We start from the raw sequence: 16,194 nt of genomic DNA, 5'->3' as shown, positions 1-16,194 counted from the left end.
ACTGTTGGTAGATTAGGCCCTGCCCCTCTGGGCTGTTTCCACCCCCACACATATAGATAGAGTACGGTGGATATCAGAACAAGACGTGCTCATGTGTACAGATAATACATTTATTATTTTTCCGGTGCTTAAGAATTGTATTCAGTTGGCCTATGGATCATTACGAGTCGGTCATCTGATCACTAGGAATGCATTTTTTATTTGAGGATTTTGCTTAATTGTCTGTTTAACGATGGGTGACGGAGGACAAAGGCGCAGATGGGAGTACTGGTGTGTTGCTCTGCGTTTCTCTTTGCTGCTGTGCTTCGTGGAGCAGGTTTCGGCTCAGATAAGGTACTCTATTCCAGAGGAGGTGACAGAGGGATCCGTTGTTGGAAATGTTGCTAAGGATTTAGGTCTTGACGTCAGTAGTTTGTTGGAGAGGCGATTTCGTATCGTTTCTGGATCTAATGACGCTCTTTTCCAGGTTAATCAGAACAATGGCATCTTGTATGTTCATAAGAATATCGACAGAGAGGAGCTCTGTGAAGGCACTGGCGCGTGTTTGATGAACCTGAAGATTGTAGTTGAGAATCCTCTAGAAATACATTATGTTCAGTTAGAAATCAAAGATGTCAATGACCATTCACCTATGTTCACAGAAAAGGAGCAGCATTTTGAAATAGCAGAACACGTCCCTCCGGGAACTCGCTTACAAATTCCGACTGCTCGTGATCCGGACATAGGGGTAAACTCTGTACGTTTTTACAAATTAAGTCAGAATATTTTTTTCGACATTGAGATCAAAGATAGCGATGAGGACAAAATACCATTTTTAATATTAAAGAAATCTCTAGATAGGGAGAACAGAATCAACCACTCATTGGTTTTAACTGCTATCGATGGAGGGAATCCGCCAAAATCAGGATCTCTAAATATAACCGTTACTGTTCTTGACGTAAATGATAACAAGCCTGTTTTTAGTCAAGACACATACTCTGTAACTTTACAAGAAAACGCCCCTATTGGTACCATCGTTGTAAAAGTAAATGCTACTGATCTAGATGAAGGGTTAAACCGTGTTGTTGAATACTCTCTTGGCAGAAACCTCAAGAGCAAAGTTTATGACGTGTTTGAATTGGATAGCGTTACAGGTGAAATTACAGTTAAGGCCCAGGTAGACTTTGATGACACCGAGGTGTACAAACTAAGTGTCCAAGCATCAGACAGAGGTCAGCCTCCATGGACTGTCGAATGCGGGGTTATCATAAAAATAATTGATGTAAATGATAACAAACCCGAGATAGAGGTAACATCCCTTTCCAATATGGTCTCTGAAGATTCCAAACCAGGAACTGTTATTTCTCTCATAAGTGTCAGTGATAAAGACTCCGGTATTAATGGAAAAGTGTTGTGTAGTCTGTTAGGAGATGTACCCTTTGAGTTAAAACCTTCATTTCAGGATAGTATGTACTCTTTAGTGACCAAACAACGATTAGACAGAGAGTTTGTGTCCCATTATGACATCACAATAACAGCCACTGACTGTGGTCAGCCTCCTCTGTCCACAATCAAAACTCTGAGCGTCCAGATATCAGATGTGAACGATAACAGTCCAGAATTCTCTCAAAACCCTCTTGAGCTGTACTTAGTGGAAAATAACGCCCCCGGTGCATCCATACTCTCTGTAATCGCCACTGACAAAGACTTGAATGAGAATGCAGCCATTTCATATCACATTGTTAGAGGCGAAGGGACTCAAAATGGTATGACATCTTTCTTGAATATCAATTCTGACAATGGACATATTTCCGCTCTAAAAAGCTTTGACTTTGAAACCATCAAAACATTCAAATTCCAAGTTGTAGCTACAGACTCTGGAATTCCGTCATTAAGCAGCAACGTCACAATAAACGTGTTCATTCTGGATCAGAACGACAACGCTCCAGTGATCTTGTATCCAGTTAGTACTAATGGTTCCGCTGAAGGTGTGGAGGAGATTCCCCGTAGTATGAACGCAGGCCATTTGGTGACTAAAGTGAGAGCCTATGACGCTGATATAGGATATAACGGCTGGTTATTATTTTCACTGCAGGAAGTTACTGACCACAGTCTCTTTGCCTTGGACCGTTATACAGGACAGATAAGGACACTTCGGTCATTCACAGAGACAGACGAGGCTGAGCATAAACTGGTCATACTGGTGAAAGACAATGGGAACGTTTCACTCTCAGCAACAGCTACTGTGATTATCAACGTTGTGGAGCCCAAAGAGGCTTTTGCAGCTTCTGATGTTAAAAGCGCAGTAAAAGACGAGGAGGAGAACAGCGTTACATTCTATTTGACCATAACTTTGATGTCAGTTTCAGCACTTTTTATCATCAGTATCATCGTGTTGATTGTAATGCAGTGCTCCAAAGCCCCAGACGATTCCTTCAAGTATTTACAAGATGTGAATTATGACGGGACACTGTGCCACAGCATCCAGTACCGATCCGGAGACAAACGGTACATGTTAGTTGGACCCAGACTGAGTATAGGTTCTTCTATCGTCCCGGGAAGCAATGGGAATACTCTAGTGGTACCCGAACACAGGAGGAGAGCTTCTGGAGAGGTAAGACATGTATGTCTCTGTAATTGTATAGAAATCGCATAGATTATTGTCCCATTTAAAAAAAAGTTAATATATTTAATTGAACTACGGGGTCTTGTTTGAGTGGGTCTCATATGTTTTTTTTCCGGAGTATGGCTTTGGCGTTTTAACAAACCTACACCTCTCACAGGGTCTGTCCTTGAAATCAGAGGATCAGGCGTTAACACCACATTTGAAAGTGGTCACTGTCCACGACAATTGTTCTGAAACACTTTTCAGTTCAAAGTGTTATTTGACACGTCACATATTTATGTTTCGGTTTGAGTTGCTGCGCAAGAAGCCCATTCTCCAAATGCGCGTGGTGTCGCTGCTTTTCAGTGTTAGAAACGTGAATTTAGTTTGAATCCCTCCCTCCCTTTGTCGTGTTGCCTCATTAAAAATCATTCGAGTCGAGTGAAATGGGCACTTGCTTTCTGGAATGGAGAATACCATCCGCATGGATACTTGCTTGAATCTTTTTCGTGGATGAACTTGGCACCATGATTTTCTGGGTGAAGCGGACTGTAATGGTTCCAAAATAACAGGGCTTGTCAAAATGATAGACGGACAGAGAAGAGAGGCGCCTCACTGGGCAATGCTGTCGTTTGTATTTTTGTTGTGCTTCTCCCGTGGAGCTTATTGTCAAATTCGCTATTCTATCGCGGAGGAGTCGAAAGAAGGTTCTTATGTGGGAGATGTAGCAAAGGATTTGGGGTTCAGTGTGGATATACTGGCGGAGCGAAGGTTTCGGATTGTATCTGGCTCTAAGGAAGGTCTTTTGCAGATAAACCAAGATAATGGTGTGTTGTATGTGAACAGAAACATCGACAGGGAGGAGCTGTGTGAGAAAAACATTGTGTGTTTAATCAACCTAAAAACCGTCGCCGAAAATCCAATGGAAATACATTATGTTGAGATTGAAATTACGGATATAAATGACCATTCTCCCATTTTTCCAGAAAAGGAGAAACGCTTAGAGATAGCAGAGAATGCTGTGCTCCAAGGAACGCGCTTTCCTCTTGACGCTGCGCGTGACCCTGATCTTGGAGCAAATAGTCTCCGTAAGTACACTCTCAGTCAAAACGATAACTTTGACTTAGATGTTAAAACTCGCGGTGAGGATAAAATTCCTTTTCTGATTTTGAAAAAGCCGCTAGACAGAGAGCAGAAACCTGAAATTCGACTGATTTTGACTGCGTTTGACGGCGGTGAGACCGCAAGATCTGGCACAGTCAATATAACTATACATGTGATTGATGTCAATGACAACGCACCAGTCTTTGACAGACAGGTGTATACGGTAACTTTATATGAAAATCCTCCCGTAGGTGCCTCAGTCCTAAGATTACACGCCACGGATATAGATGATGGCGCCAACGGACAGGTTATATACACTTTTGATAACAGTCTTAAAAACAAAGCGTTCGATTTATTCGAGATAGATGATGTTACAGGTGAGATCACTGTAAAAGGATTAATAGATTTTGAAGAGCAGAGTGTTTATGAAATTGACATGCAGGCCTCTGACAAAGGTCCGGTTACATTGACTGGTCACTGTAGTGTTGTTATTAACGTGAAAGATGTCAATGACAACGCACCCGAGATGGACGTGACGTCCCTATCAAGCCAAGTCCCCGAGGATGCACGACCCGGTACAGCGGTAGCTCTTATCAGCGTGTTTGATATGGACTCTGGTGAAAACGGATTAGTTATATGTACAATCTCAGACAACATCCCTTTCGAATTAAAACCGTCTTTTCAGAAAAATATGTATTCGTTGATTACTAAAAGCAGATTGGACAAAGAGTCAGAGCCTATGTACACAGTGACAATAACTTCTACAGATAAAGGACTCCCATCACTGTCTTCCCACAAAACCATCACAGTCCATATTTCAGACGTTAATGATAACAGTCCTGTGTTTTCTCAGAGTCAGTATACTTTTTATGTACCGGAAAACAATGTTCCACACGCGTCTGTGTTTTCCATGAGCGCCTCAGATAGAGACCAAGATGAAAACGCTCGTGTGTCTTATAACATTTGGAAAAGTGATGGCGACGCTCCTACTGTATCCTACCTAAATATTAATTCTGATGATGGTAACATTTACGCGTTAAAAAGCTTTGACTTCGAAACCCTCAAAACATTCAAATTCCAAGTTGTAGCTACAGACTCTGGAATTCCGTCACTAAGCAGCAACGTCACAGTGAATGTGTTCATTCTGGATCAGAACGACAACGTTCCAGTGATCTTGTATCCAGTCAGCACTAACGGTTCCACTGAAGGTGTGGAGGAGATTTCCCGCAATGTGAACGCAGGCCATTTGGTGACTAAAGTAAGAGCCTATGACGCTGATATAGGATATAACGGCTGGTTATTATTTTCACTGCAGGAAGTTACTGACCACAGTCTCTTTGCCTTGGACCGTTATACAGGACAGATAAGGACACTTCGGTCATTCACAGACACAGACGAGACTGAGCATAAACTGGTCATACTGGTGAAAGACAATGGGAACGTTTCACTCTCAGCAACAGCTACTGTGATTATCAACGTTGTGGAGCCCAAAGAGGCTTTTGCAGCTTCTGATGTTAAAAGCGCAGTAAAAGACGAGGAGGAGAACAGCGTTACATTCTATTTGACCATAACTTTGATGTCAGTTTCAGCACTTTTTATCATCAGTATCATCGTGTTGATTGTAATGCAGTGCTCCAAAGCCCCAGACGATTCCTCCAAGTATTTACAAGATGTGAATTACGACGGGACACTGTGCCACAGCATCCAGTACCGATCCGGAGACAAACGGTACATGTTAGTTGGACCCAGAATGAGTATAGGTTCTACTATTGTCCCGGGTAGCAATGGGAATACTCTAGTGGTACCTGAACACAGGAGGAATGCTTCTGGAGAGGTGAGGAGATTAATACGTTTTTATACAAGTCACATACATCGTACATGGTCCTCATAAACCATGTAGACTGAACTGTACAGTGTATTGAGTGTCTCAATACAATCATGTTATCTTGGGCATTTAGTAAAAACTTGCTTTGCTGTTTAGGTTTGTGTACTGGTGTATTTGTTTTAGTTTTGTAATGTACGACAGGATGGAGGGAATCGTCTTGCATTTCTGTTGTATAATTCATCAAGTGTCCTTTTTATACCATATATTTGACTTAGAATAGTTTGTGTGGGACATGCTAAATCAGTCTAAAATGAATTCAAAGTGGTTTTGCCATAGAGCTGTGTTTTTTGGACGCAGCGTTGTGCCCTCGTGGTGTGTCGCTGTGCATTAGCGTGGTTCTGAAATGCTCGGATGTCTCGCAGCTCTGCAGGAGAACATATACCGTGCAGATAAAGCGACATGCTTCATTTGATATTTTTGTAAATCTGTATCAGTTGCTGGTAGATAATATTAGCCTTCATTTGCCTCCACACAGTGTATATTTATGATTGTCTGTCTCTGTATGTTTGTGCCAAACATGCTTCTGGTGCTGGAGTAGCCAATGTCCTTTACACAACCATGCAATCAATATGTGGTAGCATCGCATGGTGTCAGTGCTTAACTAGAATAACGCTCTTGAAAGCAACGCTCACGTCACATTTTTGCATCCTCCCCTTAGTTGGTTTATCATTCAGTAGCTAGCTGACAAGGGTCGTAAGCAACAAGGAGATATTTCATACTCACTTGAACGGAACTAAAAATGCTTTTTTAGAATAATGAACTATGTTCCTATTTGGGAATGCAATGGGTAAGCTTTGGTTAATAATATAGGCACAGTGTCGCGTGCTGTGGATTCTTTTTGGACTAAATATATTTGATAAAAATGGAACAAAGAGGACATGGAGCATGGTGGGAGCAACGACGGAGGCTTTGGGTAATGTTAGCTTTGGTTCTCTTTTGGAGCGGAGCTTCAGCACAAATAAAATACTCCATCTCGGAAGAGCTTAAGGAAGGAACTGTCGTGGGGAATGTAGCTAAGGATTTGGGAATAGATCTGAGCACTTTGAAGGAGAGGGGATTCCGAATCGTGTCTGGCTCGACGGAGCCCCTTTTCCAGGTAAACCAGAATGACGGCATCTTGTATTTACACCGAAAAATAGACCGAGAGGAGGCGTGTGAACGGAGCAGCGTGTGTTTGATCAACATGAAAACCGTTCTGGAGAACCCGCTTGAGATCCATTATGTCTCAGTGGAGGTGTTAGATGTTAACGATCATTCTCCCAGCTTTCCTGAGAAAGAGAAACGGTTAGAGATATTTGAGTCAGCCTTACCAGGGGCGCGATTTCAGCTCCAGGCTGCGCTCGACACTGATGGTGGACAATACTCAGTTCAACAGTATAAACTCAGTCACAACGATCATTTCCGTTTGGAAGTTAAAGATCGAGGTGATGATGGCAAAATCCCGATATTAATATTACAGAAACCACTGGACAGAGAGGCTGTAAAGAGCCATATATTGCTGCTCACAGCTATTGATGGAGGAAAACCTCCAAGATCTGGAGACATGAGAATAACTGTAGATGTACTGGATATCAATGATAACCCGCCTGTCTATACAAAAGATGCTTACTCTGTATTGGTGAATGAAAATACTATTGTTGGCACAACAATTGTACAAGTAAACGCCACCGATTTGGACGAGGGGCCAAACGGTTTAGTAATGTACTCGTTTGGCAATAGCGTGAATAGTAAATTACGCAAACTCTTTGATCTGAACCCAGTAACAGGTGAAATCATTGTGAGAGGACTGCTAGATTTTGAAGAAAAAGACAAGTACGAACTCGACATACAGGCATCGGATAAAGGACTTGCACCAATGACCTCAGATAAAAGCGTAGTAATAAGGATAGTTGACCTCAATGACAACGCACCTGAGATTGAGGTGACATCATTTTCAAGAGCAATCGCCGAGGATTCTAGAACTGGAACCACAGTCGCGCTAATCAGTGTTAATGATTTGGACTCTGGTCTCAACGGGAAAGTTCTCTGCACTGTGATGGAAGACACAACTTTCAAACTAATGCCATCACTACAGGATAATATTTACTCTGTAGTCACCATGTCACCCCTGGATAGGGAAAAACATTCTGAATATGATCTAACAATAGTAGCCACAGACGCAGGCCAGCCGTCCTGTCATCTGTAAAGACTATTACTGTTGTAGTATCAGATGTGAATGATAATAGTCCAGAGTTTTCACTGAGCCCCTATAATTTCTATGTCACTGAGAATAACGAACCAGGCGCCTCACTTTTTCGCGTGAGTGCGTCTGATCGTGACATAAATGAAAACGCTATTATTTCATATCATATTCTGAGAAACGGTGTCGAGGAGAATAAATGGTCATCGTTCCTCAACATAAATCCTGAAAATGGAAACATACTGGCGCTAAAAAGCTTTGACTTTGAAACTCTCAAGACATTCAAATTCCAAGTTGTAGCTACAGACTCTGGAACTCCGTCACTAAGCAGCAACGTCACAGTGAATGTGTTCATTCTGGATCAGAACGACAAGGCTCCAGTGATCTTGTATCCAATTAGTATTAATGGTTCCGCTGAAGGTGTGGAGGAGATTCCCCGCAATGTGAACGCAGGCCATTTGGTGACTAAAGTGAGGGCCTATGACGCTGATATAGGATATAACGGCTGGTTATTATTTTCCCTGCAGGAAGTTACTGACCACAGTCTCTTTGCCTTGGACCGTTATACAGGACAGATAAGGACACTTCGGTCATTCACAGAGACAGACGAGGCTGAGCATAAACTGGTCATACTGGTAAAAGACAATGGGAACGTTTCACTCTCAGCAACAGCTACTGTGATTATCAACGTTGTGGAGCCCAAAGAGGCTTTTGCAGCTTCTGATGTTAAAAGCGCAGTAAAAGACGAGGAGGAGAACAGCGTTACATTTTATTTGATCATAACTTTGGGGTCAGTTTCAGCACTTTTTATCATCAGTATCATCGTGTTGATTGTAATGCAGTGCTCCAAAGCCCCAGTCGATACCTCCAAGTATTTACAAGATGTGAATTATGACGGGACACTGTGCCACAGCATCCAGTACCGATCCGGAGACAAACGGTACATGTTAGTTGGACCCAGAATGAGTATAGGTTCTACTATAGTCCCGGGAAGCAACGGGAATACTCTAGTGGTACCTGAACACAGGAGGAAGCTTCTGGAGAGGTAAGGAGATGAAAACGAATTTATAGTTCATAATGTTCTTACACCTGACCATTGACATGTAGTGCTGATAATATGCTTGAGTTGGAGAATTGCCTACGCTATCATTGTATTTGTATGTATTTAAAATGTGAATTGACTGAAAGGGTTATGTGTGAGTTGGTCAAATATGATGTTTTAAAATCAGAGGGCTGTGTCTGTAACATGATCTGAGAGCTTGGCACGTTTAAGTTAACCTGCTTATTCCCCACCACCACAATCAGTCCTTGCCGCTCAGGGCAGGCAGGGCGCTGTCCACAACGGTGGTGCTGAAACGTTGGGCTATTCAACCATAGAGAATGATAGAGGCCTCTTGTGGCCAAACGGACGTTTTAGCAAGGGCAGCACCATTTAGTGCTTCCACCATGCTTCCGCCATTTTAAAGTAGCCAAAGTAGTCAACGAGCTGGAGATTCCTATAGGTTGTAGCTTCAATGGCGCTGCCCATGCTGTCACAGACGCTATAGTGGCACAGATATATAAAACAGTCCTCTATCTATCTCTAGGAATTCAATAGGCTGTTTGCATAATGAAGTGTTGTCCCTAAAAAGGGACAGCACAAATAGCATGATTACTTTAAATATAGGGGACTTGTTGCATGCTTCAGTACATTTTATTTAAGGGAACCTTTAAGACATATGAATTATGGGTCTGTCAGTCCAGTCATCAAAATCAAATCAAATCAAATTGTATTTGTCACATGCGCAGAATACAACAGTTGGGGTAAAGTGACTGTGCATAGATAATAAACGGTGAGTAGCAGTGTAAAAACAAAGGGGGTGGCAATGTAAATAGTCCGGGTGGACATTTGATGAATGGACCTAGACTTGGCGCTCTCCTACCGCTTGCTGTGTGGTAGCAGAGTGAACAGTCTATGACCTGGGTGACTGGAGTCTTTGACCATTTTTATTCTAACCTTGTGCTGACCTTTCTCCCTCGTGCGTTGTGCCACTATGGCATTCTGGGTGGGTTGGACTAGTAAAAGTAGGCCTAACAGTATTAAACAATAGCGCAATGCGAGTTAGAATCGCATGGTGTCAGTACCCAACTATAGCGCTTCTGGTAGAAATACTATCGTCATGCTTTTGAGCCCTCCTCCTGGCTGGTTTGGTAGGTTTGATCGGTCCCTGGAGTTATACAGTTGTGCATGTTCGTGGAGAGAATAAGATCTGGAATTTACATAAATAAGACTATTGTTGGTGTATTCGATTTGGTATTTGACGAACATACTGGAAAGACAACGGTCACAAATGAAGGAATAGTGGAAGTGCTGTGGATTAGGGCTATTTGTCTTGAAAACATGGAACAAAGAGGATGCGGGGCATGGCGGGAGCGACGGCAGAGTGTCACCTACATGGTTGTTATGGTTCTCTTTTGGAGCGGAGCATCAGCACAGATAAGATACACCATCTCTGAAGAGCTTAAGGAAGGAACTGTCCTGGGGAATATAGCTAAGGATGTTGGAATAGATCTGAGCACCTTGAAGGAGAGGGGATTTCGAATCGTGTCTGGCTCGACCGAGCCTCTTTTCGAGGTAAACCAGAATAACGGCATCTTATATGTGAACCGAAAAATAGACCGAGAGGAGCTGTGTGAACGGAGCAGCGTGTGCTTGATCAACCTGAAAACTGTTCTAGAGAACCCGCTGGAGATCCATTATGTCTCAGTGGAGGTGTTAGATGTTAACGACCATTCTCCCAGCTTTCCCGAGAAAGAGAATCGGTTAGAAATATACGAGTCCGCTTTACCTGGTGTACGATTTCAGCTGCAAGCTGCCGTTGATCCAGATGGTGGCCAGTACTCGGTTCAGCAATATAAACTCAGTCACAATGACCATTTTCGTTTGGAGGTTAAAGATCGAGGAAGGGAAGGTAAAATTCCTGTTGTAAATCTACTAAAGCCCTTAGATAGAGAAGCTATGAAAAGACATACATTACTACTCACAGCCATTGATGGAGGAAAACCTCCCAGGTCTGGGACTGTGGAAATAGTTATTGATGTTTTAGATGTAAATGATAATATGCCTGTTTTTGTCAAAGAGTTATACTCAGTTACATTGGATGAAAATTCTCCTATTGGCACAACAGTCGTGCAAGTAAATGCCACGGATTTAGACGAGGGTTCGAATGCCGAGGTCCTTTACTTTTTCGGTAAAATGGTAAAAAACAAGATTCGAAAACTTTTCGATGTAAATACGAATACGGGCGAGATAGTTGTGAAAGAATTGGTCGATTTCGAGCTACAAGACAGCTATGAGATTGACATAATGGCAACTGATAAAGGATCTGCCCCTCTGACAACTGACAAAAGCATAACAGTAAAGATTATTGACCTCAACGATAATACACCTGAGATCGAGGTGACGTCTTTTTCGAAAGCAATCCCCGAGGATTCTAGACCAGGTACCACTGTAGCATTAATCAGTGTTAATGATTTAGACTCAGGTCTTAATGGTAAAGTGATCTGCTCTTTAGTTGAGGACATACCATTTACATTAATGCCGTCTTTACAGGACAACATGTATTCTGTAGTCACCAAGTCAACACTGGATCGAGAGAAATCATCACAATATGATCTAACAGTAGTTGCTAAAGACGCAGGCCAGCCGCCCCTGTCATCTGTAAAGACAATAAGCGTAGTTATATCAGATGTGAATGATAACAATCCAGAGTTTTCATTAAGCTCGTATACTTTCTATATCACTGAGAATAACCACCCAGGCGCCTCAGTATTTTGTGTGACTGCGTCTGATCGTGACATAGATGAAAACGCTCTTATTTCATATCATATTCTGAGAGACGGTGGTGACGAGAACAAATGGGCATCTTTCCTCAACATAAATTCAGAAAATGGAAACATTTTGGCGCTAAAAAGTTTTGACTTTGAAACTTTAAAAACATTTCAATTCCAAGCTGTAGCTACAGACTCTGGAATTCCGTCATTAAGCAGCAACGTCACAATAGACGTGTTCATTCTGGATCAGAACGACAACGCTCCCGTGATCTTGTATCCAGTCAGCGCTAACGGTTCCGCTGAAGGTGTGGAGGAGATTCCCCGCAATATGAACGCAGGCCATTTGGTGACTAAAGTGAGAGCCTATGACGCTGATATAGGATATAACGGCTGGTTATTATTTTCACTGCAGGAAGTTACTGACCACAGTCTCTTTGCCTTGGACCGTTATACAGGACAGATAAGGACACTTCGGTCATTCACAGAGACAGACGAGACTGAGCATAAACTGGTCATACTGGTAAAAGACAATGGGAACGTTTCACTCTCAGCAACAGCTACTGTGATTATCAACGTTGTGGAGCCCAAAGAGGCTTTTGCAGCTTCTGATGTTAAAAGCGCAGTAAAAGACGAGGAGGAGAACAGCGTTACATTTTATTTGATCATAACTTTGGGGTCAGTTTCAGCACTTTTTATCATCAGTATCATCGTGTTGATTGTAATGCAGTGCTCCAAAGCCCCAGTCGATTCCTCCAAGTATTTACAAGATGTGAATTACGACGGGACACTGTGCCACAGCATCCAGTACCGATCCGGAGACAAACGGTACATGTTAGTTGGACCCAGAATGAGTATAGGTTCTACTATTGTCCCGGGCAGCAATGGGAATACTCTAGTGGTACCTGAACACAGCAGGAGAGCTTCGGCAGAGGTAAGAAGATAAAGTCGTAATTTTACATCCACCTTAGCCAAATACATTTAAACTGTTTTTCACAATTCCTGACATTTAATCCTAGTTAAAATTCCCTGTTTTAGGTCAGTTAGGATCACCACTTTATTTAAATAATGTGAAATGTCAGAATAATAGTAGAGAGAATCCCAGGGGGGACAGGGGGTACACGACCCCCGATATATCACTGTAAACATAACTATGTAATTTCAATAATATTAATAATACGCAATGAAAGCACTTGAGCTGATTATAGACACTTAATAGTGCGTTTTTTAAGTTTCAAAAGAGTGCGACCTCCCTCCCTTTGTCTCACAATGGTTTGATCCACTGCCTCCCACCCCCCAGCAGTGGCACATGATGCAGGTACTGTGCATGTGTGGGAATCTGACAGAGTCTGTTGTGGGTGGCTGACCTCCAGTAAGTTGTTCAAACAAAGGATATGTTAGACATTTCTTTACTTCTACCCCACAATACAAGAAAACACATTTATAACCGTCACCAGTCTTCATTTTCGCTGCATTAAATTTAATGTCACTCTATGTTAGCTAGCGGTTAGCTGATGTTTGCTAGCTAGCTACAGTAACATCAACCAGTGTTTGCAGCTATTTTAATTTGAGTCAATGAGAGAAGCTAGAATTGCAATGTAGTGTTCCTTAGCAGGCAAGGTAACAGAGGGTTAGTGTCTACTGTCTGAAAAGCACTCAATGCACATAACTAACGTGAGGTTAATCCAGTCAATCGCACCATAGCGATGCTGTTTTATGTTGGCAGGGTTCCCATACACAATAGCTGAATTTGCAGAGCTAGCAAGCTAGCTAGTACCTATTCTATTTATGTGGCGTCGTCAAAGATGGAATCTTTGCTATCGTCAGTTTATTCCAAGATCAGCATGCAGCTGTAGTGCTTCAACGTCCCTGTGATCAGGTTAGAGATAAACTGAACTCCCAACTGAACAGAACTACACTCTCTTCTACCGTTGTATTAAAACTCTTTAATGGTCTCGTTGCAAAAGCTACATTTTCGCTAGGGGACTTTGAAGGACCTGTGTGCCGATCTTGGAGTAAACTGACGATAGCAAAGATAATAGCAAACACCAGAGAAACGGAATTGGTGCTCGCTAGCTCTGCAAATTCAGCTATTGTTGAAAGCCAGCCAATATAAAACATAAACTATATTCAAATTACAAACGTTTGCAGCATACGTTGTGTAAATGGTGAACTCACACAGCTGTCAAATCTGTTTCACATTTGCTAGCTGACTAGCTACCTACCTTTCAGATCGAAGAACATATAGAATGGTAGAAGATTATAGATAGAAGCTCAGCTCCTACTGTAAATAACCTGCACACTATGTGTGTCTGTAGCCAGCCAGCCAGGTAGAAAAATGGCAGAAAAAAGACTGACATCAGAGTATTTTTCAGTACACCAAAACGCAAAGTAAGAACTCTAGTAGCCTAATATCTCAAAGACTAGTTGATAAAATGTTCATAAGAAAGAATTTAAATGATAATGGAAATGTTTCACAATGATATCATTAGGCAGAGCAGGCAACCGATGGCACACAGACAGCAGAGCTGGTGACAGATGGGCAGGGACAGACTGACAGACTGATAGGCAGAGACTGATAGGCAGGGACAGACTGACAGAGACTGATAGGCAGGGGCAGACTGACAGAGACTGATAGGCAGGGACAGACTGACTTGTAAAATAGGGACATAATTGGAAAATGCCATGGATTCCCACACTCTCAACTTGAACTCAACCTTGTTGCCAGCAGCATCAGTATAGGGGACAGTGTCACAGCCACGGCAGGACCAGGTGTCAACCTTGTTGCCAGCAGCACCAGTATAGGGGACAGTGTCACAGCCACGGCAGGACCAGGTGTCAACCTTGTTACCAGCAGCACCAGTATAGGGGACAGTGTCACAGCCACGGCAGAACCAGGTGTCAACCTTGTTGCCAGCAGCACCAGTATATGGGACAGTGGCTCAGCCACGGCAGGACCAGGTGTCAACCTTGTTGCCAGCAGCACCAGTATAGGGGACAGTGTCACAGCCACGGCAGGACCAGGTGTCAACCTTGTTGCAAGCTGCACCAGTATAGGGGACAGTGTCACAGCATTGTCCAGTTACCTCAGTGATGGCAAAAAAAACATATCAGCCACACCCACAATTTATAGAACTGTAATCTCTTTCCAACAGAGTGCTGACGTTTCAAGAGAGATGGTTTGGTGATTTCCCCTGGCTACATCATAATCTATCAATAAAAGGAGTGTTCTTTTCACTGTAGCCAAGGGTTTTCAAGACAGCTATATTTTGGCCAAAGAGCGGATGCTGCCTTCATTAGTGCAGGATTTAGCAACTGGAGAAAAGCCATTGTAAAATTCACAGCATGTCAAAACTGCCAAACCCACCACCACTGTGTAACTGTAACAGCACACCAGATAAATCCAATCAGTCCCCAGTTATCCAGTGCTTGGGGTAAACAGCAGTGACGAAATGACAAAAGCTACATTGCACTGTATGAGAAATCAACAACATTGATTGACTCCATTGAAAGACACTCAAGACGATTTGCTGGCAAAGCAGTGCATCACTATAGGGCAGAATGTTTTTAAGTGTTGGATGGTGTGGAGGTTGTTTGGCAACCGTTTTGACCAGGACAGTCTAAACATCCTGCAAAAGTTGGAAAGAGCGCTTCTCACAGAGGGAGTTGGATGAGTCTCTAGATCAGTACCCTGAGTGGAACATAGATTCTCTTTCAGTGCAGTTGCATCTCTTTCGCATCAAATACCCCTGTAGCAGCAGCTGAGAGGCAGCAGAGGTCCTCGGGAGGCTTCCAGTGGAGGTGTGGGTGTTTGTTGACCAAGTTGAGGTGCTGATCAGAATTTTGTTTGTGGTGCCAGTGTCTTCATGTGAGGCTGAGAGGAGTTTCAGTGCACTCCGTAGGTTAAAGACTTGGTTACGGGCTTGCATGGGCCAAGAGAGACTGAACGGCATAGTTGTCTGTAATGTACATAAAGACAGGCTTGGCAGTCTTGAGGGAAAATATCTACCAGCAATGTGTTGGATCCATTGAAAGCCTCAAACATATGTTTGGTTGTTTTGTTCAGTCCTGTGTATAGCAGTGGTTCTCAACCTTTTTTTCGGGACTGGAACCCCTGCATATTTTGAGGCAAGGTTTTGAGTGGTCTTCAGGGACCTCCACCCCTCTATATTATATGTAAAGTTACTGGAATCCTTGTGCTGCTGAATACGTACATTACACTTTTTTATTTGATGGACCTCTTGCCATTACACCAGGGACCCCTAGGGGTCCACCTACCCTGTTTGAGACCCCCTGCTGTATAGTATGATATATGTAATTTTGTTTAGTAGTTTTTAGTACATGACAGTACACTTACTAATTATTTATTTAATTTAAAATTGCATACTTTGTGTGACATACTTGTCCATAGCTGTTATTTGTAGAGTTGAGACACTGAACAATAACTAAGTATTTCTGAAGGATATTTTGGTTGATTTGTTTGGGTATTTCATTGAAGTAGTTATTTTGCTTTTAGAACTGTACTTATTCTGAACGTTTTGTTCTTGTAAAGATGTTGTAATAGACTCAGGCCAGTGGCACATATTTATTGACTATCTAAATTAATCAGAAAAAGTCCAATAAAAAGGTCAA

At 42.5% G+C, this 16,194-nt stretch overlaps 3 protein-coding genes and 1 pseudogene across 5 annotated transcripts in view; all 4 read left to right on the top strand.

Moving 5' to 3' along the window:
• LOC135545774 (protocadherin alpha-C2-like) overlaps positions 1–16,194 on the top strand; it is a 214,420-nt gene that overhangs the window by 12,079 nt on the left and 186,147 nt on the right. Inside the window, exon 1 of one of the 3 annotated variants that reach the window (XM_064973634.1) lies at positions 233–2,593. The exons of the other annotated variants lie outside the window; for them this stretch is intronic. Coding sequence (XP_064829706.1) covers positions 233–2,593 — 2,361 coding nt within the window. Of the gene's footprint in view, positions 1–232; positions 2,594–16,194 lie in introns of those variants that run through there. 3 annotated transcript variants of the gene reach the window in all.
• Positions 3,168–5,985, top strand: LOC135545379 (protocadherin alpha-7-like). Its single transcript, XM_064972987.1, has 2 exons — positions 3,168–5,522; positions 5,905–5,985. Exons 1-2 carry the CDS (start codon positions 3,168–3,170, stop codon positions 5,983–5,985), a joined length of 2,436 nt encoding a protein of 811 aa, XP_064829059.1.
• On the top strand, positions 6,433–8,809 carry LOC135545378 (protocadherin alpha-8-like; annotated as a pseudogene).
• Positions 10,133–12,508, top strand: LOC135545377 (protocadherin alpha-8-like). Its single transcript, XM_064972986.1, has one exon. It carries the CDS (start codon positions 10,133–10,135, stop codon positions 12,506–12,508), a length of 2,376 nt encoding a protein of 791 aa, XP_064829058.1.

The sequence above is a fragment of the Oncorhynchus masou genome, chromosome 9 (genome assembly GCF_036934945.1).
Source record: "Oncorhynchus masou masou isolate Uvic2021 chromosome 9, UVic_Omas_1.1, whole genome shotgun sequence".
Taxonomy (NCBI): Eukaryota; Metazoa; Chordata; class Actinopteri; order Salmoniformes; family Salmonidae; genus Oncorhynchus; species Oncorhynchus masou.
Note: the sequence above shows the minus strand (reverse complement) of the source record. Positions and strands in the feature narration are given on the sequence as shown.

Bases quoted from the DNA above. Each gene is read 5' to 3' on its own strand.
- LOC135545379 (XM_064972987.1), top strand. From the start codon at position 3,168: ATGATAGACGGACAGAGAAGAGAGGCGCCTCACTGGGCAATGCTGTCG. The intron at 5,523-5,904 runs GTGAGGAGATTA...GCTGTGCATTAG, and splicing joins GGAGGAATGCTTCTGGAGAG to CGTGGTTCTGAAATGCTCGG.
- LOC135545377 (XM_064972986.1), top strand. From the start codon at position 10,133: ATGGAACAAAGAGGATGCGGGGCATGGCGGGAGCGACGGCAGAGTGTC.